The sequence below is a fragment of the Neltuma alba genome, unplaced genomic scaffold, assembly GCF_004799145.2.
Source record: "Neltuma alba isolate B1F8T4 unplaced genomic scaffold, ASM479914v2 tig00002420_pilon, whole genome shotgun sequence".
In the NCBI taxonomy this organism is placed as follows: Eukaryota; Viridiplantae; Streptophyta; class Magnoliopsida; order Fabales; family Fabaceae; genus Neltuma; species Neltuma alba.
In genome coordinates, this window is record NW_021632854.1 from 683,363 (window position 1) to 707,070 (window position 23,708).

A 23,708-nucleotide genomic window follows, 5' to 3' on the forward strand; every position below is an offset into this window, starting at 1 on the left:
TCATATGTTTCTAAACAAGGTTTCCAGAGAATTCCAAGTTCCCATGGCATTCATTATTTTCTCACTCTTTTTAGTTAACTTAATCCTACTTATGGCCATGGGATTTTTGATTCCCGGGTTCCTTTTCTCTTTGCTTTTTGTTGGTCATTTTATCTCTTTGATCTTTCCTTCAAGTCTCAAACTCCTTTCATCCATGTTTGCCCCCGGTTCTTTCCAACATCCTCTTTCCTTTTGTCTGAACTTTGGTGGAGCTTCTTGTGTTGAGATTAGCAGGTGATTATGTGGCAGAGCATATCAAGGTAAGCAAAGTAAAAATAATCAGTTCATCTTTGTTGTTCTGGTTTGTTCTGGTCTTATCCTATTTAATTGGGTAATCGTGCTGGGAGATAGATCAGACAAGCCATCTCCTCTGCGATTCCAAAAAAGTGACAGCCCTCTGTATCCATGGTTCCCAAAGATAAATTATTGCTGGAAGAAGTGGAATAAATGCACTAAGAGTCCAAGTCACTGAGTAATGCAAGTGTTTGTTAATGAAACAAAAGAAGCCGTGAAATTGCAGCAGTTGAGCTCAGCTGCAAAAATTTAGTTTGAGACGTTTTCTGGTGACGTAGTTTAGGATTGTCAAAGACAACATTGATAAAATATATGGATATCCAATGCCTGGGCCTAAATTACATGGTTGACTATTCTTTGTGGTAAACTAAAAATATTTATGCCAAACAGCACTTAAAGTCTGAACTGTTCTGTCCTCTATCTGGCTTTGTAAAGCCTAAGAGAAATTTTGGATGAGGAGATTGATCATAATGAAGTGAGTCCTAAGTTGAAATTACTGGTGAGAAAATGTCTTGAAATATGCATGACAAGAAGGGGTTAGCAAATATTTCTATTTTCTTGAGAGTTCTTTAACATAGGTAACTTAGGGTGATGAACGAATATTAAATTTTGCATATGAAGTTGTTGTTACCAATTATAGGTTCTGTTCGGTAAAAGCCAAACGGAAGAAAATAAGAATCAAGAATCCTTTGTTTTTGCTGATGCATTGATGCAAAGGCAGTCTTTTTACTAGCAAGCTGCAGAAAAAAAAAAACGACATCCTGCAATAGTGATGGTATTCAAGCTTTATCATGGAATCTGAGGCATGAAAAGAATGTCAACATGCTAGTTCTTAGTTTCTTTTTCAAGTTCATTCTCCCTGGAAGCCTTTTGTCCTATCCATCTCTGTTATTGTGTTGATTACTTCTAGTATTAGCTAGTATCCAGCTAAGTATACGCTCTTATATTAAGGACCAAATGTGCTATTATTTATAGTTTGGAAATAAGTCTTTGTAAAATGAAGAACTATCTTGCATTGATATGTGTCAAATTACTGAAAACAATAAGGTACGGAAGTAATCATTCGGAAATGATTTGTGGCAAGATTTTGTTGCCCTTTGACCTGCTTTTATAGTCGGAGCAATGTTCGTTCAACTCGGTTGGAATTGCAAGGTAGTGAATGAAAATGAAAAAAATTCAAAAAAAAAACTCCTTTAATCCTTAATATAATACTCTTCTGGTCTTTAATATAAGATCCATTTAACTAATTTGATTAGATTAAGAAATTTAGGTAAATTAGTTAATTATAAGAAATATAACACTTTTTTCCTAAAATACAATAATCATCTTTTTAATACCTCATCTCCCTCTTGTATTTGGTTATGGTTTGGGGAGTATCTATAGGGGTAATTTAGAGAAAATTGATAAATATGAGAAATCGGTCTTATATTTAGGACCAAAACCAACTCAATAATTGGGTCATATATTAAAGACCGGAGGAGTACCTATTTAACTAATTTAATTAGATTAAAAAAGTTAGGTAAGTTAGTTAATTATAAAAATATGACATGTTTTTCCCAAGACATCATAATAATCTGTTTTAATATCTCTTTTTCTTCACTTATTTGATTATGGTTGAAGGGGTATTTATAGAGGTAATTTAGAAAAAATTGATAAATATGAAAAATAGGTCCTATATTTAGGATTAAAAATTAATTTAACAATTAGGTCTTATATTAAGGACTGGAAGAGTACCTCTTAAATTTTAAAAATCTCAAATAAAAAATTATTTAAAAAATGTGTTGTCTTAAAGGGTGGTCAATTATTATTAAAGTATAGTAAACAAGACTATTTTGAAATTTTGAAACTGTAGATGTATTTTGTGGGGGATTTTTTTTCGAAAAAAATATTTGTTTCATTTTGATAGTGCGGGTTCAAAAATACAAAGAATGAATCTCTAAAACTTTTTCTTTTCATGCCTATTATAATTTTTATCTTGTTTTTATTAAAAACTGGATGATGGTCGAAGGATGATCCAGGGACCATATAGCCTTTGCAAGTAGACATTGGTGTCATCCTTAATTAATGTAGTTGGTAGTTGCCTTTTCATGAAAAAATTATACTGCTTCCTATGTTTTATATAAGAGCGGGTTGACTAATTTGAGTAGATTAAGGAAGTTTGTTAGATTCATTATTGTAAGAAATATGTATTATCTTTTCTAAAATATTCACTAATCATGTGTATTAGTTAGAACTATCATTTGATAGAATCTTTAACATAGGTAATTATTAAAAGGACTAGTTTAAAAAAAATGATAAAGATGATAAACAAAGTGGATTGTGGTCTTGTATTTAAAACTAAATTAAAAGTTAAACTAGTGTCTTTTTATATTAAGGACCAGGGGCAATAGATTTTTAACTTTTTAAGGTCTTACAAAATTTCATTATGCAATTTACTTTTAGTTAATCAGGTCATTTTAAAACATCATGATATTAAAAAATCATACAAGAATATTAACAAGTCATAATAAACATTACGCAAAATTTGTGAAAAGGGCAGAGTAGGGCCTAGACTTTGATACGCGCATATATGTTAAATGGGCAAAAAGCCCACTAGTTGGCAATACAACTTGGTTGTAAATCCAAAGCTCAATTGGATATAATGAAAAATTCAGTTTCAAATTTTAGAAACCTTGTAAATTTTTGAAGTTTGGATGCAAATTTCATAAGCTTAATTTTACAATTTGTTTGCATTTATTCTTTTAAGAGTTACAATTAAACTTATGTGATTCATAATTAAGCCGTGTTAGGGACCTTGCAAGTACATCCATTAACTTCAATTTTTTTCAAAGCTTTGATAACTCTTATTTATTTTATATTTTGAGTGCTTATTTGGATACCATAAAAAATCAATTTGGAACATTAAAACCACAGTTTTCTTGTATATTTTCTAAACACCCTCTTAAATTAATTTAATGATGTGAGCACGTTGATAATTTCTTCAATTGAAATTCATTCTCTATCAATTTAATTGTCCTTAGGCTCAGAGATTGAATACCCGACCCCATCAAATAGGTCGGTATCTTTGTTAATTATAAAAAGATAATTATTATAATTAACATATTGCTAAATTGAATAAAAAATGTACAAATGGAGCCTGCATTACTTCTAGCAACAAATATCTAAAAAGTCACACTCAAATTTTAAAATTAAATTGCGACAGCAAAGGTTGAAATCAACATATTTGTCGAGGTTAATGATGAAAAATACATCACCAGCCAGCAAGATTTTGTATTTCCTTCACTGGATTATCTGATTTATATGAATGGTCATTTTAAAATTTTTTTTGTCAAGATAATATTACCTCCAATCCTAAATATAAGAATTAATTGGAGTATTAGCTTTATTTTTAAATGCAAAATTTCTGTTTATTTTATCTTTCAAATTTATACATTTCTTATCCAGCTTTTCTTAATTGCATATAAAAGCGAATTTTTATTAATAAAATAATAATTAAAGGACGTATTTCCAGAGAAATTAACACTTATACTCCTGTGCTCCTATTTACAAGGTAGATAGAGAAGATATTTTTTAATCATATTTATAAGGCACTGAAAAAAACATTTTATATAGATGTATAATTTTACCCTTCATTTATTATTATGTTAATTTTATTTCCATGACGCACAATGCATATTAAATAAAAATAAAGTTAGAAAGTTGCTGAATTTTAAATGAGAATTAATAAAGTTTGAGGTTTTTTGAGTCTGTGTGAGATATGTTGAAAGTAATTTATAAATAGAACTAAAAAAATATATTATAATTAATTAAATTAATTCATTTTTTAATATTTATAAACTCGTTATCTAGTTGTATTAAGGAGAGAAAGGAGTACTCATTCTTGTCCAAAATATAGGAGATTGACAGAATAATTAACGAGTTTTCTACTTTTATTCTTTTTTACAAGGAGAAGAGATGAGAAAATTTTTCAATCAAACTCTTTAATAAGAGCAAAATAAGTAATTTTTATCAATTTATAACATATTTAATTACTAAACTAATATTTATTGGTTTATGAGAAACTTAACTAGTATCTTATACTACCTCCATTCATTCATATAATGTAAGAACTCGTTTGATTTTTATTTTAATAATAAATATACAATTTTAATCTATTTTATTTCTCAATGGTAGTTATAGCCAATACACTTAATTAGTAAAAATATTTTTAAAAAGATAATATATATTTGTTATGAATAACTAACTCGACTGGTTTTGTTAATTTACTCAAATTAATTAACTAGTTTTTGAAGCCAGTATTATAATCTTATAGGGCAAAGGAGTAATTTTCTTTTTGAAAATTACATTGCTTTGACAGAGCCACGTGCATAACAATTTATAGGCCGATATATCTATTCCATTATTGAATTGTCTCCAAAATCAATTTTTGACAACTAACTCTCCTTATTCTATTATTGACCTTTGCTTGTCCCCATCCTTAACCTAATTGCCTTCTTTGTTTTTACCCTTTTAAAATTTCTTTCTTTGGGGAAACAAAAGGTCAAAAGTCATTACTGTACTTTTTCCAACTAACCCCAGGTGATTTTTTTTCCCCCCAAAAAAAAAAGTAATGAATAAAATAATTTGATGGAGTACTACCGTTATTATTTTATTTTGTTTTTTGCTGGTCGTTCGATTCATTACCAGATGAAACATGAAGAGGCATTTTGCATAATTTTTCTCAGTGATTGTCGGCAAGATTTTATTCGCACAAATTTTTCTCCCCACCTTTATAATTTCATTGGTCAATCCTGATTTAAGGGATGGACCAGTCGGCCAAGCAAAATTAAGAGTGATGTAAAACTTTATAAATACAATCTAATATTATATTGTTTTTCTTTCTATGCTTAAATACGTTCCTGTTGAATCAGAACCAAAAAAAAAAAATGTTCCTGTTGAAAACAACCTAGTAATTTCATTCATTAAATGTGGATTTTTTTTCCAACGAAGATTCAAATATTGATTTGTTTTGTTGTAAGGGGAGCTTAGCTATCAATTATATATTTTTGATTTGATGCAAATCATGACCTATATATATATATATATATATATATAAGGTGCAAGGCATATCATTTCCCCCCATATCACTACAAAAAAACAATGAATTACCAATAGTCAATTTCTAATGGTTAAAAAAAACCGCTACAAAAATAAAACATTTCTAGCGGTTATAACACAAACCGTAAGAAATCTGCAGCATTTTGATCAAAAATGGTGTGAACCCTACATATTTCTAGCAGTTTTAACCCAACCGCTAGAAAATGACTTCCACAATTGTGGCGCCGTATTTCTAGCGTTTAATTTCTAGTGGTTTTGTTACTAGAACCGCTAGAAAATGTTGTATATTCTAGCGGTTCAAAAACTGATAAAAATTTTATTACAATTTCTAGCGGTTGCCCTGGAAATCACTAAAAATAATTTATTTTTCCTGAAGAATCCTGACACGGGGCTACATGCAAGTGGCAGCGTTACAAATTTTTAACTGTTTTCATAGAATCGCTAGAAATTTCATCAAATTTTCTGGCGGTTGTCCTTAAAACCGTTAGAAATTTCATCAAAATTTCTAACGGTTTTCGTGGAACAGCTACACATGTTGCAAAAAATTTTAAAATTTCAAATTCAAATTTTCATCCTAGCTGACAATTTCTAGCGGTTATTAACCGCTAGAAAATTCTTACCGTTACCCTCTTACTTTGAAATTCAAATTTCTTTTTGACCTCAACATTTTTAGCGGTAATTAACTGCTAGAAAATTCTTACCATTACCCTTAAATTTGGTTTGATTTTTTAAAAATAAAAAATTGTAATTTGTAACCGCTATAAAAGATATAAAATCGTTGCAAATAGTAGACAACCGCTAGAAAATTCTCGCTAATATCTATAAATACTATCTCACCTCCTCATTCATTTACTCCATTTCTTTTTCTTCCTCTCTTCTTCTTCTTTATAATTCTCTATTTTCTTTTTGCTCTCTCACATGGTAGTTTTTCTCTCTTATTTATATGGTAAGATGATATTTATTTTATAAATCTTAATTTCTTTTATTTATCTTTATTTATAGTTTACTAACATATTTATTTATTTTTTTCTTTCACATTTTTCTTCTTTATATTTGTCATGCCCTCCTCAACTAATTCAACCACTTTTCAACATAAAAGTTAATGTTCAACACTGCAAACTATCATATCTCCAATTCAACTATCTTATTAAATTAAATTCATTTGACACAATTATAATTTAATTACTTATTATCTATCACAAAATTTAAATATATAACATGTAATACATTGGTAAATACACATATTAACATAATTCTCTAATATAATCTATTTAATGGTTTTTTAATTAATAATATTATATTTTATAATAATGATAATTTTGAATTTTATTTTTTTCGCCTGGAATGAATTTTGTAGCGGTTCAGAAACCACTAGAAAAATTTAAAAAAAAAGGAATTTTTTCGCAAAATTTAAATTTGGTCCACCTGGTGCCAAATTTCTAACAGTTAATAACAGTTAGAAAGGTTTGACGACAATTTGAAAATTTTGTTTTCCAACAAAATAAAATTTCGAGCACAACTTTCTAGCGGTTCTGTGAAAATTTGTTAGCGATTCAATGATCACTAGAAAATTCGTCACATTTATGTTTTTTCTAGTGATTCATGGAACCGTTAGAAATTTTCTGGCTTTTTGATCATACTGTGTAGCGGTTCCTTTAACCGTTAGAAAACTGTTTCTAACACTTGATTTTCTAGCGATTTTTCTAACAGCTACAAATGTTGTTTGTAGTGGTTAAAACTGCTAGAAAAGTCGAAATTAACCGCTAGAAAATACACATTTTTTTATAGTATATGTTTAACATTTTACTCCCTCATTTACACGGAACAAACAAATTACAATTTGCACCAGTCATATTATTCTTTTTAACAAACTGTATTATTTAATACACACACATGCACATACATACATATATATGTGCGTGTGTGTGTGTGATTAATTAATTAAATGTATTAACTTGGATTGGATGTAAAAGCACTGTGCTGCTGCACCGCAAGTAAAGGTTGTGGTAGCGTGTCAGTATAGATTAAGGGTTTAAATAAACTGTGCGCTGTAATAAAAACAATATTTATAAATCTGCCAGTTGCAATTTAGTACTGTTTCATTGAATTCTTATAATAAAAAAAATTATTTTCTCCATCCCTCTTTACCTTTTTTTACAGAATAAAAAGATACTTGCATCAAAGAGAAAGCAAAACCTATATACTAGTATGTGAAAATTATTCTTTTCCTAGTTTTATTCTCTATTTCGTATCCTCCATTTCATAAAAAAATGTTTATGAAAAATAAATAATAACCTATAGTTTAAAATTTGAAATATTTTATGTATCTAAACATAAAATAAACTCTTATATATATATATATAAACAAGAAAATACTCTTCTCATTCTATTTACTACTTTATTATATCCTATTTATTTTTTTAAACCAACTTTTACATCTTATTTTTAAGTCCATATTATTAAATTTTTTATATAAATGTACTCCCCCAATCCATAATACCGCTATGTTTTTATTTATAAGTTAGTTATAGCAAAAAAGTTTATTCCTAAATATAAGTCACTTGAAGGATGATTAATGATCCTTTTTTTAATTTTAGTCTTGTTGACTTAATAAATGAACACAGAAAAATAAAGTAAGTAAGTGAGAGGAAATATAAAACATATTTTAATACCTTTTCATGTGAAAATATTATTAATTTAATACATTTTTTGATTTGTGGGTTTGAGATGGATGAAAATAAAATAGTATTAGAAGTCTTTTAGAAAAAAAAATTTGGTTCAAAATATAAGAGGTTGACAAGGTAATCAATAATGAGTTTTCACTTTTATTATAGGGAAAAGAGTTTTAAATGCAAAAACAAAAAAGAGAAGAGAATTTTCTGATCACATTCTTTTATAAAGTAAAATAGGTAACTTATATCATCTCAAAACATAATTAATGACCCGAATAACATTTCCTGGTTTGAGAGGAAGCTTAACTAATGTGTTATTTATAGGACAGATAAATAATATATGTTTTGATCTCATTTATAATGGTAGAAATTTTTTTTTCATATAAATGAATAATTTTATCTTTTATTTATTATTATTTTGATTTTGTTTTTATGTGATATAATATATATTAAATAGGAATAAAGTTGAAAGTTGTTGAATTCTAATATTGAATTAATAAAGTTTAAATATTTTTTAGTAAAATATATTAGAAATAACTTGTAAATAATATCAAAGTAGTAGAGTTAAGGAAGTATAATCATTAAATAAGATTAGATGAGAAAAAAAATGGTGGAGCTTATTAAACTGGAAGGGTAATAAAAAATTTGCAGAAGCATGTTATCAGATCACATTTTGTGGAACGAGGAAAGACGCTGCGCCATAGTTGTCGGTGGACGATTTTACGGGGGCTATTAATGCCCAGTCTCCATCATCCACGTGTCCCCCGCATTGACCGTTCCACCTTCCTCAACCGTACCACACGGTTCCTCCTCCTTCGCCCACCCCTCGTGTCTCACGCTCACGATTCCAATCCCATCCGAAGATTCTTCCCCATTTTTTCTTATCATTATTTTCAATGTTTTCAAGTTAAACAAAAATTACAAGTTGATATCAATGACGGGTAACATTAACAGTCACTTAGCGTAGAATTTAACAAAAAAGACTCACTTCTCCCATGATGTGATGAATTAAAATTAAAATTAAAATTTTCACTTTACTGATCTCTAATAAGAGGTATACATACGCCGGAAAAAAAAGACAAAATTTAACATTTAATTATTAATTACTATTTATTTGATAATTTTAAATTTTTAAAAATATTATTTTTCAAACTAAATTATGCATTTATTGTTATCCTTTTAATCTCGCATTTCCCTGAAAATATATTTATTTGTATTTATATACTCATGCAAAATGAACAAAAAAACAACACTCATTATTCTATTAGGCATGTCCAATTTGACCACACATGAAGTTAATGTCCCCAAAATATTTAATACTACCTCCATCCTAATAATAAGTAAAACTGATAATATGCGTTGAGATTAGCCCGTCATAAGGTGGCGGGTTAAGTTAAAAGAAATAGAGATTATTTTGATACGGTTCTTTTCAACATGCACCTATCAACCTATAGCGTGCCAACCCGCGGGCTAACCTGCCAGCTAATTTTTTATTTTTAAAATTTTTAAAATAATTTTTATTTTTATTTTAATAAAAACTTTTTATCATTTTCATTTAATTTGGACATAACTTTGTATTTTGTCAGAGACTTTAATTATAAATTTGATTTCTTATTTTTTTTATTGTTTTACCATTTTTTTGGGTGATATATTGTTTTACCATTTTATACTAATAAAATAACTATTAACAGTGAATTATATGTTTATATTTCAACTTTGAGACTAATTTAATTACATAATTATATAAAAATATAAAAATAAGAAGAATTTGATCTATAAAAATTTATAATTTAATTTAAAAAATTTTAAATATATGTGTAAAAAAATTTTGAAAAAAGTATGGAGGTTGACGGGTCCAACCCACCTTGCCAAGGGAAACTCGTTAAGAGATAGTCCTTTTAGGACCGGCTCGTATGGTCTTAAACCCATGGCGGATTGGTTACCACCTCTAATTATAAAACCCTGTTTATAATCTATAAATAAGGTCTTATAATTAGAACAGAAATTACTAGCTATTAAATGGAGTAAACATGCATTGTCTCCAAAGGTTTCAATTTCAATTTTAATTTTGTTTTATGTATTCATATTATATAGTAGAAGCCACATATAAAAAAATTTCAGATTCCATCTGTACTGTTACCCAAGTCAAAGTTGACGTTTTACTCAAGTTTCAGCTTAATTACAACCTGACATCCACATGCTGTCCACTTTTTTTTTCCTCTTTTTTTTTGGCATCACATGCACATGTGTGATGCGCTCACCATTTTTCTTCTTTCACTGGCTCATGATTGATGAATAGGATAAGACTTTTTACAACCACCCGCACCCAGTCATCTCCGCTACAGAGGCCCACATTAAAATCATCTTTTTACTTTCCAGCGCGCGATAATCCGATTCCAATTCGATGCTTGTATCGTGGTTTATAGCTTTACCCCCTTTCTCTGCATTGGCTTAAAGTAATTAAAAATAAAAATAAAATAAAATAAAAATAAAATACTACTTTTGCTCGTTTGATTTTTTTATTTTAATTCTAAATATAAGATCCTAATTTACTTTATTTCTTATATATATGTTTTTAAAAAATTCTTGTAGTGGTTGCACATATTAAATAATGAATAAAAATATTTTTAAAAAAACAAGGCTTATTTATTATCAATAAATAATTTAACTAATTTTTTAATCTACTTAAATTAGTTAATCAGTTCTCATGTTAATGATCATAGTATTATTTTAATCATAATTGAATTAATGATCCCAATTTTCAATATATAAATAAATATATGTACGCAAAGTATCCTTTCTGAAAATGTTTCTTTATTCTTTACCGGTCACGCAGGCTGTTCAAGAATCAAGAGATGCTGTGCGAGAACTCGCGTGATCAGCTTCCAACCGCCATCTTTACTCTAATCCCAAATCTTCTTCGATCCTTCTCGAATTTCATATTATTTCTTCGTCGTAATTAAATAGAGTATTTTTTTTTTTTTGACCAAGAAAATAGAGTGTTATTTAAGCCGCACATTGTATATATATGTATATATGAGCAGCTCACTATAATGCTTCACTATAGACTAGAGTGGGTTGATCCGTAATAATCCCCACATCTAAGCCCTTCTCCATTGTTCCTCTACTGAACGCTTTGTCCTTGTGGCTGTCTTTTCCTCTCCTCTTGTCTGTACTACTGAGTGCTTCTTCTAAGAATTTCTTACGGTTTCCCAGTTTCTCTCTCCACCGTGCTCTTCCAAAATGCAACTCCGGCCGGTGAATTATGCCGGGACTCTGCTTGTCGCGGTGTTGCTCTTCGTTTCTGGAATCACTAGTGACGCGCACAACATCACGCGCATTCTGGCCAAGCACCCGGAGTACTCTACTTTTAATCACTACTTGACCATCACGCATCTAGCTCCGGAGATCAACCGCAAGACTACTATCACCGTCTGCGCCGTTGATAATGCCGCCATGAACCAGCTGATTTCTAAACACCTCTCAATTTACACAATTAAGAACATTCTCTCCCTGCATGTCCTTCTCGATTACTTTGGCGCTAAGAAGCTCCACCAGATCACCAACGGCACTGCTTTGGCTGCGACCATGTTCCAAGCCACGGGAACTGCTCCTGGATCCGCTGGATTCGTCAACATTACGGATCTCAGAGGCGGAAAGGTCGGATTCGGAGCTGAGAACAACGGCGGCACTCTCTCTGCGCATTTTGTTAAATCTGTGGAGGAGATTCCGTATAATATCTCCGTAATTCAGATTAGTAGCGTCCTTCCGTCCGATGCCGCGGAAGCGCCTACGCCGGCACCCAGCCAGCAAAATATCACGGCCATTATGTCCAAGCATGGATGTAAAGTTTTTGCCGACACGCTTTTGGCCTCCGATGCTCAAAATACCTATGTGGACAATTTGGACGGCGGATTAACGGTGTTCTGTCCGATGGATGATGTGTTCAAGGCGTTCTTACCGAAGTACAAGAACTTGACGGCGGCGGGAAAGACGGCGTTGCTCTTGTATCACGGCGTTCCGGTCTACCAGTCACTTTCTATGCTGAAGTCCAACAATGGACTCCAGAACACGTTGGCTACCGACGGAGCTAAGAAGTACGACTTCACCGTGCAGAACGATGGCGAACAGGTGACCCTTAAGACCAAGGTTACGACTGCGAAAATCACCGGTACTCTAATCGATGAGCAGCCTCTGGCCATGTACACAATCAACAAGGTTTTGCTGCCCCCAGAGCTGTTCAAGGCGGAGGCTCCCGCTCCATCTCCCGCACCGGCACCCGAGCCTGCTGCGGCCGACGCACCGGCATCACCGAAGAGTAAGAAGAAGAAGGCAGCACCAGCACCGGAGGATTCGGATGCTCCGGCGGATTCGCCAGATGACGCTGCTGATCAGACGGCAGACGACAGTGGCGCCGTCATATTTGACGGCGCAAGGTACATTTCCTTCGTATTGGCTTTGGTTTGCGGGTTTCTACTAGGGTAAGATCTGGAATATATCTGACCCCAAAAAGACCGGCATGTTTGTTTTTAATTTTTCTCCTTTTGTTAGCTTTAGGGTTTTATTTAGGAAATAAATGAAAAAGCCTCCTTTGAAGAAAAATATTTGGCGTCCCTTCTGGAAACCATGTAACCTCCCCCTCTTTTTTTTTTTTTTTTGTGTGTGTGTTTTTCATTTAATTGTTTATAATTTGTAATTTTGGTGGTGAGTGATCGGGAGAAAAAATGCCTACATGGGTGTATTGTAACCTAAACTTTTTTTTTTTAGTTGTAATTTATTGGGTGCCATTGGTAATGTGGTTTTATATTTGGGCATTTCATTCCCTTTTTTAAATAACCATGGTGTTTACATTTAAATACATAAAATTGAATTTTATTTTGTCTCAAAAAATTAAAATTAGACTCGTCTCTCTGTAAACCTTAATATTTTCTCATGGGCATCCTAAAATTTTTAAAGTGTCAACTCATGATACAGTCAGTGTCAATTAGTGTTGGCTTTTATTATTAGACTCCCAAGGCCATTCAAAAAATCACTGCCCAGTGAGCATGCACCTGCCTTATGGTTTGCTGAAGTTATAAAATTGGAAATCCTAAAGCAAAACCAATGCGCATGTACATACGGAGGACATGTTTTACTCTGCCCACCAAAAACAGAAAGCTCTCCAGCGGACTTTCTTGCAAAATTTGCTCATAATAATGTTAACTTTTTTTTTTTTTTAATCTTTAATCAGTCCCCACCTCATGGTTAACAGGTGGAAGGTGATCAAGGAATCTAGGATTTTGTTTTTAGGTTAAGGTGCATTTAACACCACCTGAAGTATTTTTTAGATACGTTTATGATCTTGAAATATATTTTTTTTGCCTTAGTAATGGATACAGCCAAAAATATTTTTGTGTGCTGTACGCGTCTGGAAAAATATTTTGAAGTATTGGACATACAAAAAATAATTTCACAGTACTGGATGCATTTAAAAAAATATTTTAAGATGCTTGATGTATTATAAAATATTTTAAGATGTTGGATACATTAAAAAAAATATTTTAAAATGTTAGATGCGTCTTAACCCTACGTTAGGCTTTCGTTGTGCTGTTTTTAAAGTAATAGCACCCAGTCTTCATTTAAAAGCCAAAAATAAAAAATAAAAACAGTAAAAGGAGGGGCATATTTTTCTGCACACATGGATTACATGCTATGCATAGACCAGCGAGGGAGTCTTGGTGCCGTAAATCATTTGTTCCGCATTTTCAAGCTGCCTTATACGTACTTATGTTTTTTTTTTTTTTTGCCTCAAGCCTTATACATAATTATTCAGTAAAACAATATTTTCAGTTTTTAATATAAGAATTATTTAATATAAGAGTTAATTGATTAATTTTGGTAGATTAAAAAAATTAGTTAAGTCAGTTATTTATAATAAATATGTGTTGTCTTTTCTAAAATGTACTTGCTAATAATATGTATTAGTTAGAACTAATATTTGATAAAATATTTTTAATACGTACAACACAAGAATTTTTGTGAAAAAAATGATAAATATAAGAAAGAAAATAGATTAAAATTTTATATTTAGTACTAAATTAAAAATTAAACTAATTCTTTAAGAATAGAAAGTAGTGATATCCTATCATATTCGTTCCAATTTAAAGAATCCTGCAAGAGTGCCGTGTAAGGACTGTAGTAATTGCTCGGGCTCAAACCCACCCAAACATTACTTGTAGGCCAAGCATCCACGAGTGCCATAGGAAATCGACGAACCTTTTCACCTTCGAAAAATTCAAATACCTACAACAAAAGGAGTGTAATGGCCATGGGATTTCATATAATATATGTGTATATATATACTACCTATGGTCTTAATTATAAGATCTTATTCGTAAACTATAAATGAGGTGTTATAATTAGGATCAGAGGTAGTATATATTTATATAATTTGTTTAAATGCCAATAAGTAACAATATCATAAAGGAGGTCCCGGAAGAGAGATGGAAAAATGACACAATAAGGACTCCAATTAACCTTTTACAATTTGAAGACTAATTCTTAAAGGAATAATGTGCTTAAATACCTCAAAAGTACATAAAGAAACGTCTAATATCTGAAAATTTTATTAGACTCTTATATGCTCTGAAAGTTTTAATTATAGCATTTCTCCCTCAACATGGAAAATTTGACTATTAAAGACACCGGTTAAACCGTATAATTTAACGGCAGATAACGACTGGGATATTTTTGCTACGAAAATAAACTTTCATGATATATAAGAGCCAAACAAATCTTTCAGGTGCTAGGTGCTCATTCGTGGATACTTTCGAGATATTTAAGTATTTTATCCTAATTCTTAAACCTCTTGTTAAGGACTAAAGGATCTAAAATATTAAAGAAGATTACATTATTATCCTGTAATAAAAGACGAATGCGTGACTATAATTACATGTGATGGGATATGCGGGAATTTCTCTAGATGTAATGAAGCAAAAATAAGAATTCCACCCAAAAAAAAAAAAAAAGAAAAGCAAAAAGATAAAAACAAGAGACTCTGAATCAGGAATAAATAACACAGACGGAATGCCAGTTTTTTTTTTTTCCCCTGCACCGACATCTCATTTCAAGAACTGCTTCAAGCCATTATACAAACAATCAAAACTGCAATACTATTTAACTCGATAGAACAATGGAACATGCAGTGGAGAAGAAAAACCGAAGAAGAGACTCGCTCGAGTTTATATACAAGCACGATTTAGACAAGCAAATGAATAGGGTTTAACCAGGAACTACTAGTGAGAAGCAATGCCGCATTTTAAAACTTGATCATGCCCAAGAATTTCCAGCGAACTCTGATCTTGCTCATTTATCTGTTAGAGTGTTCCCCCACACAAGTAATTGTGCTGACTTCACAACATGAACAAGTGAAGATGACGACTTTGAACCGCGAGGGATGAAATTATCGTGTTCCTTCACAAATCTTCCATTAATCGCCTTTGAGCTCTAACAAATCAATCCATCTGGTACATGTTATGTACAGCACGGGAATCTTGGGGCTCCCACACAGACCACCTGAATTTGTCAACAAAAGTTTATAATGCTGGTGGTCAAATGTACACCAAAACAGCATCTTCTGACAAGGTTAGTCAAATTAATAGTAATAGCATCTTATAGAACCAACCAAGTTAGATGAGAGAAGATGTTAGAAATTAATAAAATTTCTGACTTGTGACACCAGTGCTGATATGTAAGATATCTAACAAATTGACTTGAAAATTCCTACTCAGACTCTGGAGCAAATTATATCTGGTGCTAAGAGAGAAATTTACCCGAGTAATTCTTGAAGTGGCACCTTCACCCATCCATACTCCGACCAACACAATCAAGCAAGAAATACCAAGGCCCTTTCAATTATTTAAAACAGGAGGAGGTAGCTTCCAGTAATTCCATGAATTAAAATCCTCCTGCATCCGATGTGAAAAACACAGCATGATATAGATCTGAACATGACACGAATTTGATTTAAGAAAATTATCAGTGTCCTACACACTGGACAATGCCATGAAAGATACACTCGAGTTGTCTCTCAAAACCGTTGTAGTCAACCTTGAATTTGGATTGTGAGGGAAAAAATGAGGAACCGATCACCTTATTTATGCCATCCTTTTTCCTTGTTTTGGGTTCTTTCAAATCTTTTCTTTTTTAGTTTTTGGAGAAAGGAATGGAAAGTTATTCGCTAAACCTGCTCAGATGTGTTTGTAGGAGGGAACATCCCATTCACGAGAGCATGAAGCGAAGTATAAGATTTCGTGTCATGTTGGCGGTTCACAACAATCTCTCCCTGCAAACTCATGCATACAGGAAAGTTGTTTGACGTATAATTATATTTCATATACTTCATAATTTTTTCTAGATTACTTTAAAGGACTTGATTTACCTTTGGATTAATAATGAAGATTTTCCCTCTTGGAATTCCAACTTTGAGGTAGCTGATCTCATCAGTATCTCTATTTCCAAAGCCAGCATAAAATGGGTTGCAATCAGGAGGAAAGAGTGCCTTGATATCCTGGAAACATCAAAAGGCAACCATATGACTACCCTTGCAGTTCAGTGATGCACCATCACTTTGATCTAGATTGTAGACACGCCTAAATAGAGCATACTTTTTCCCCTTTGTTGGGAATAGAACGGACGTATTTGCTGTCCAAGTCATAAAATTACTACAAAGAGTAAACATTTTGAAGAATTCTTTTCTGGCTAGCCCTGAGGAACAGACTGGTTATTGGAAGATTGAGATGTCATAGAGGCATAAGTTAAAGCTCAGAATGCCCATTCGGATGCAACCAGCAAGAAGACGTCATTCATGCCCATTCGGAGAACTGGAAAACACCTGGTGCCTCCAATCATTGAGACAATTTTTCTCGATAAACTTTCGTAACCGGTTCATTCGGAGCTGAGAGGAAAAGACAGGTACTAGAAGAGTGGGAAAAGTTTTGTGGAAGCAAATGTATGCATATGGTTGTTGGATCATGTGGCAGATGAAGTGCAGTAAAGTATTTGGAGACAAGGATAACTCTGGAGGTAATATGGAGATGCATTCGTGGAAAATGTAGATGATCAAGATTGTACGGATACGGGGATATAGCTGGTGACGGACACGGAAGAAAAACTTGGTGGAGGCTACCAGACCGAGGGGAATGGTGCTTGAACGTTGATGAATCCTCTAAAATGGATGATAAAGCATTTTGTTGTGAACTTGTGAGGGGACATAGGCATTTGGGTGAGTGGGTTTTACCATTGTAAGATTGCGGAACTATGGGCTATAAATTTGGGCCTTCAGATCTGTTGGCCCAAAAGGATTAAGAAGATACAAGTCTGTTACGATTCAATTGAAGCTGCCATACACTTACTGGAATAAAAATATTAAAATTATGTCAGTCAAAGTAATTGAGGGGAAACTAACCTCCAAGCATGAAATTTTAAACTCATGAGGGGCCCTTCTGATAACTGGAAATGGAAAAGTAGGAAATCTCAGTTCATATATTTTAGAGAGAGAGGCATGGCAAGGAAGCATTCAAAATGTCTATCCCACCTTTTAGTAATGTGTCTTTGTTTCACTGCATGGCACTAACACCATGTGTGAAACATAAATAATGATTTTTCAAATCTTGTAATTATCCATTTTCAATGCAACGTATTAGTACTTTGTGTTAGAACATTACCCATCACTCAAGAAAAAAAAAAGGCACATTACCCAAAGGTGTAGAAGACACTTCAAATGCAGCCAAGGAGTAGGGATTAGAAACAAAAAAAAACTCCAATGTATGGGGAAGGAAAGCAAAGAAATTGGAAGAGCAAAACAGACAAGATAGAGAACAAATTAAATACCTTCTCGATAAAGAGAGGGAAAAATTCCATCAGGAGAAATAACTACAGGACCATCAGGCAAAACTTTTCCATCCTACTTATACAAATATGAAAAGGAGTGTGAATTTATTTTATACTTCTCTTTGCTAAAATTAAAAGCCAATCGTTGACTTCTAAGCATTACCTGCTTAAGATTAACCAGGAATTGTCTGGTCTGACAGGCCTGAGAAATTGATCGGGCACTGAGAAAAAGTATTTTGTACCCATTTTCCTGCAAATTTTGAAACACAGAGGATAAGACAGATCTGTTATAGGCTATAGGCAAGCTAAGGGTATTGTTTTGATCTTAAAATTCCCCGGAAAATAAGTTAAGAAAGGTTAAACAGCTAAACATGTAGATGAGAGCCTACAGTATTGTGGTATTGACAGAAAGGCCAGCAATAATATGCTAAGAGGCCCCCGTTAAAAAACTTGGCTCATATACAGCATGGTAAGATCAATGTATTAAATATTTAGCCACAATCTTTTGGCCAAAAAAGAAAAAAATATTTAGCCACAATGTATTTTCACACAGTAATTGCAAAAAATCTAAACACATGGGCAAGGTAAACAAACCTTGATAGCTGAGAATAAATGTGTAACACCTGTTTGTGACCAGTCTACTCCCACTAACGGCATGACCTGACCTAGAACGTCTGACCTATTAGTAATAAAACAGGAGAAAGAAAAAAAACTATCGTCAACCTATAAAGCAGTTTAAATTTTGCTCATATGCAGTTATTTGAATTGATATTTGCAACTCTTTTTTTAGAATATTTTGACGAGAACCTAACTGTCATTAATTCCCTCTTCTGGGATTTAACTGTCATTCTCCCTAAATAATCAGAGATTTGTAAGACTGGTTAAGGGCAGATCATTAGCTAGATACCAACCTTCATTTTAGATAACATCAATATTTTAAATAATAGAAAAACAGAAAATACAAGAATATAAAAATAGTTTCTGATTCAATAAGTATATATACTTTGTAATTGTCCCATCCACATCTGAGATCACTATACGACAGTTCCATTTCCATAAAAATATTTGGGCATCAACCTGTTAGAAAGGCATAAAAACATAAAGTAAATGAAATAATTTTGAAGGAAATATGACGATAGATTCATGTACTTAAAGTAAAATCTCAGGAAAAAGCACAAATGCTGACCTGTTCATTCTCCAGCGTATCCATAGAGAAAGTGAAGGTTACAGTGTTCTTCCCTTCCTTTAGATTCAAGGATGCCAGCTGTTCAGCTGTTGGTGTCTTTGCCCTAACATTCTTTTTAAAAATCTTGGGTTTGAGCTCATTTTTGTCTGCATCCTTGTTGATTGAACTCACCGAAGCATTGGTATCTTTGTCATCAGCAGCAGGCACCATTGCCTTTTCAGAACTTGATGTCCTGAAAGGGAAAGGCCAAAGCTTCCAGTTCCCGCTGGGAGACGGTTTGTGTGCTGATGAGACACCTGTATTATTTTCTCAACTTGGTTAACTAGTATCACGTGCCTTTCAGTTTACATATTTGTTGACTTTCAGAAGAAATGATGCCTAAATAGGAGCAGCAGCATCCTATCAAATGTAATGATGGCCAATCTTGCCAACAAGCCTATTATTACTTGCTATTCAGGATCTAGAAAAAGAAATCTAATCAATGTCCAAGTTTTCATCACCAAAAGTAGTATCAGCTCCCATCCCTTCATATGACAAATGGTTACAAACGGATATCTCCGTAAAGCACAGTACAGCAACTACGTACAGCAATTGCTTAAACGGTACTTTAAAAAACCATAAAAGGGGGAAACCACGCCAACTTGATGTGCTTTTATAGAATACAAGCCTAGTTGTTAACCATAATACTGTAAGAGATAAGCTGCTTCCAAGGATTCTATCAAATTCTTAAAAGCTAGTATGTTTGGTTTTATCTAAAGAAACAATTATGAGGTGCACTCTGCAAGGACTACATGTGCATAATATGTGAAAATCTTGATTGCTTCAAGTCTGATAAAAAGCACAAAACATCAAGGCATAAAGCATAAAACATTACCAAGTGGAGGATTTATAGTTGTACTCTTAACATCACCCAGATTATTGTTGTCCTTGACACCTGATTCCTCAGATAATAATTGTTCATCTGGTTTTAGACACTTCACATCATCTTTCCCAAATGATGGCTGCTTCAATATATTGCATGCTGAGTTCATTGAATGAATTGAAGGATGACATACATCATGCTGACCCAGAGCATTACTAAGAGAATGAAAACTATCGGACAAGGATTTTGACTGCTCGCTGTTTTTGTCTCCACCATCCTTATTATTAAGGACGTCAGTAGGACTCGATGTTACTATCGGCTTTTCAGGATCAGCTGTTTGACTCTCTGGAGATAAATGAAAACTGTTAAAAAGTTTATCTTCGTCTACATATTCAAAGGAGTTTCACTCCTCATGTTGATCCTTGAATCTGTACTCACCAAAGTCACCGAAAACAAAATCTTTTTCCTCTGGATTTGGAGATGGTTGTTTGCTTGTTTTTCCAAATACACAATCACGAGAAGACTTTGGATGCGGCAGTGTGCTTGAAGCTTCTTCAACCTTCACAACTTTCTTTTCTAAAGCTTGGTTACGCAGGGTGCTGCCAGAATTTGATTCATCCTTCTCGGCTGAACAAAGTCCAATATCCAGATTGATCGTTTGAGTTTTTAGCAGTTCTGTTTGGTCTTCAACATCTACCACAATAGACTTGCTAATACTAGGATGAGTACAACTTGCTTGCTGAGAAGTCTGAGAAACCATCGTTACAGGCACCATGACATCAGCATTTTTGGTGACTTCCTCATTTTTTGTAACCTAAAGAACTTATGTCAGCGTCAACTGAGAGAAAAACTGTGCCTTATTTAATGATTTTAGTATATATGTTAACAGTTATTTTCACTGATGGTTAAAAATAATTTCCTTATAATATTCTTTCCTAGTCTAACGTTAATTATTGCTTATGAGTTCACCTCAGGTAGTACAGTTTTCGCTTGTAAAATCTCTGCATGATTATGTGCTTCACCTATTTTGTAATCAAGGTACAACACCTCATGAATTTGCTCAGTCGTACAATGCATGCATCCGTTTGAACTCTCTGACATTCCACTGTAAACTAGTGGCTGAACTCCATCCTCTTCCCCAGGGCATTATTCTTGGGATCTCTTCCCCAGAAATTCCATATCCCGGCATTATTCTTGTACCAGAAACATCTTCTCCACTCAACGGCTTGTTTTCAATGCTGTCATCAAGTTGGGGACCTGCGACGTCCAAATCAATGACGGTCCTAACAGTTATAACTTCCTTCATTTTTCTGTTTTGTTCACTATCCTCTGCAATATCACCACTCATTGGTAGTTCAGTTATCGCTTCAGTTTTCTGCTTTGAAAAGCTAACTTCAACCGTGGTGCCGGAAGATGATGAGCATATACCGTTATCCTCATCAAATCCCCCGGGAACTTCAAGATCAGGGTTGGAACAGAGGCCGTCTCGTGCATTAAGGGAACAAACTTCATCATATAAGCTGCGTTCGTTTGAAGAATTGTTCATGTTATCACGCTGAGATTTTCTCTTTTGAAATTGTACACGATCTTTTCGAGGTGGTTTATGACCAGCAAGATTGGTAGACCACTTTACCTCCAACAGGTTGGCTGCAATCTCAGCACACTCCAATGAACGTGCAGCGATTATATCAGCATTGAGAACCTCCCGCTGAAAATCATTATCGCCAATGACAAGCCCACTTGTCACTGATCCGTCAGAAGTAGTCCTGGCCAGCATGTTTCCTGTTTTCATATCACCCTGATCAATATAATTTGATTTGTCTGATTCGAAACAAAAACTTCTGGACTTCAAATGCCGCTTATCCGGAATATCTGTCTCATCCCCAGAAGATAATGGATAGAACGCAGATTCTCCCTCTTCCGCTTCGACCTCCCTCAGAAAGAAGGCTTGCCCTTTATGATCCATATACATATGGAAATTAGCTTCCTCTCCATTGACATTAATACTGATCATCCTCTCTTCTGTCCTTAAAACGCCATGGGACTTCCCAAATCGGACGTACCAAGGCGACGATTTGAAGCTCCCATCTTGCTGTTCAACTAAAACAATATCTACAGCGCCACCAAGTGGACGAACCGACCCTGACACTGTGGATACACCCCGACTAATGTAGCTGCCTAGCCTCCCCACCACTTGCATTCTCATAAATTATTCAAATTATTAATCACAATAATTTCATTCCAATGGGCCTCGCTTACTAGTTACGTACTTGCGTGTTTCCACCCATAAAGACAACTCAAACACATGAGAGCCCGATCGATCAGAATAAGCAGAAAATTCTTCTTGTCTTTATCTGAAAAAGAAAACAAGCACGTACAATTAATAGTTCTAAATTCCATTAATAAGACCAAATCGGGATTAACATCAACTGATTCTCACAAGGACATCGATGGAGAAATGTACAGTTACTGAGATTGTGGAAAAGAAAAACATTATGAATTTAAAAAAAAAAAAAAGATATGAAAATCAACAATCTGAAAGGCTCGTTCTTCGACTAGGAGGGAAAACCTTGTAACATGATCAGGCAGCGGTGAAGGGGAAAAATGGAACCAGCATAGAGGTGGCGAAATGGAAGAAAAATTGGATTCAACGATCCGAACGCTGGGAACCAACATTGATTCACCCGTCATTCAAGGGTAACGGGTCTGTATCAGAAGTTGGAAGTAATGTGTAAAACGAAAATTAGGTTCATCTTCATCGGTCCGTAAAATAAATTTCAGTGATCATCCAAGCAATTAATCCAAGTTTCGAAGCGGGGGTAAGAGGGCATGTAGATCGATGACAAACGCAGGTCTCAAGTCCAAGCAATTAAAGGCTCGCATTTGGATTCGCATTCGCAATTACATGCTTCATTGCTTTGGTCTCTCTCTCTCTCTCTCCCCATCTCTCTTTCCAAGGTTTCAAAAGCCATTCAAACTCCCAAGCAAGGTCAGCGTCGTTAATGAATATGTTATAAATCATAAAATATTGATCCGCATAAAATAAAAAAAATTACTTATCCACTCTTTAATATAACTTAATTATTGTGAGTTAATTTTAATTCTAAATAAGATTTATTTCTCATATTCATCAATTTTTTTTAAATTATCTCTATAGATACTCCATCAATCATAACCAAGTAGAAGAGGGAGAGGGGATATTAAGAAAGATGATCGTAGTGTTTTAGAAAAAACGTGTTACATTTCTTATAATTAACTACATTACCTAACTTTCTTAATCTAATCAAATTAATTAAATGGGTCTTATATTAATAATAAGAAAAGTATTATGTAATCTTACATATGTAATTTAATGAATCTCCGAAAAGTGTTACAATAAGAAACATATAATAACAAGTTTTGATGTACTTCTTTGTTTTTATTTATAAGATACTTCTAACATATTTTAGACAAAAAAAAATCTTAAAATGCATTAATTTTCAGTTAAAATATAATAACTTTTCAACTTTATCCTTATTTAATATATACACTTTTCAAAAAAAAAAACTATCTACACTATAATAAATGAACGATAAAATAGTATAGTCATACTAAAAATTTAACGAAATGACTTATAAATAGAAAAAAAAACCTTTTTTCTCGGCTTTATAAGTAGAATTAAAGGAGTAAGAAATAACAAAAGATATAT

The 23,708-nt window shown here is 33.1% G+C and overlaps 3 protein-coding genes across 3 annotated transcripts; 1 reads left to right on the forward strand and 2 right to left on the reverse strand.

The window, feature by feature from the left end:
- Positions 1–11,127: 11,127 nt before the first annotated feature.
- Positions 11,128–12,916, forward strand: LOC114725823 (fasciclin-like arabinogalactan protein 1). The gene has a single exon (XM_028912398.1). The coding sequence runs from the start codon at positions 11,346–11,348 to the stop codon at positions 12,585–12,587; it is 1,242 nt and encodes a 413-aa protein (XP_028768231.1). The 5' UTR covers positions 11,128–11,345; the 3' UTR covers positions 12,588–12,916.
- A 2,284-nt stretch (positions 12,917–15,200) lies between these two features.
- LOC114726112 (phosphatidate phosphatase PAH2-like) lies at positions 15,201–22,220 on the reverse strand. The gene is made up of 13 exons (XM_028912678.1): positions 21,120–22,220; positions 20,529–20,834; positions 20,033–20,408; positions 19,159–19,454; positions 18,976–19,049; positions 18,567–18,651; positions 18,136–18,222; positions 17,973–18,045; positions 17,548–17,591; positions 16,522–16,650; positions 16,327–16,425; positions 15,914–16,048; positions 15,201–15,656 (listed from the first exon to the last, which is right to left on the reverse strand). Exons 1-12 carry the CDS (start codon positions 22,218–22,220, stop codon positions 15,992–15,994), a joined length of 2,727 nt encoding a protein of 908 aa, XP_028768511.1. The 3' UTR covers positions 15,201–15,656; positions 15,914–15,991.
- Positions 20,404–21,140, reverse strand: LOC114726808 (uncharacterized). Its single transcript, XM_028913525.1, has 2 exons — positions 20,990–21,140; positions 20,404–20,834 (listed from the first exon to the last, which is right to left on the reverse strand). The coding sequence occupies exons 1-2, from the start codon at positions 21,119–21,121 to the stop codon at positions 20,424–20,426; spliced, it is 543 nt and encodes a 180-aa protein (XP_028769358.1). The 5' UTR covers positions 21,122–21,140; the 3' UTR covers positions 20,404–20,423.
- Positions 22,221–23,708: the final 1,488 nt, after the last annotated feature.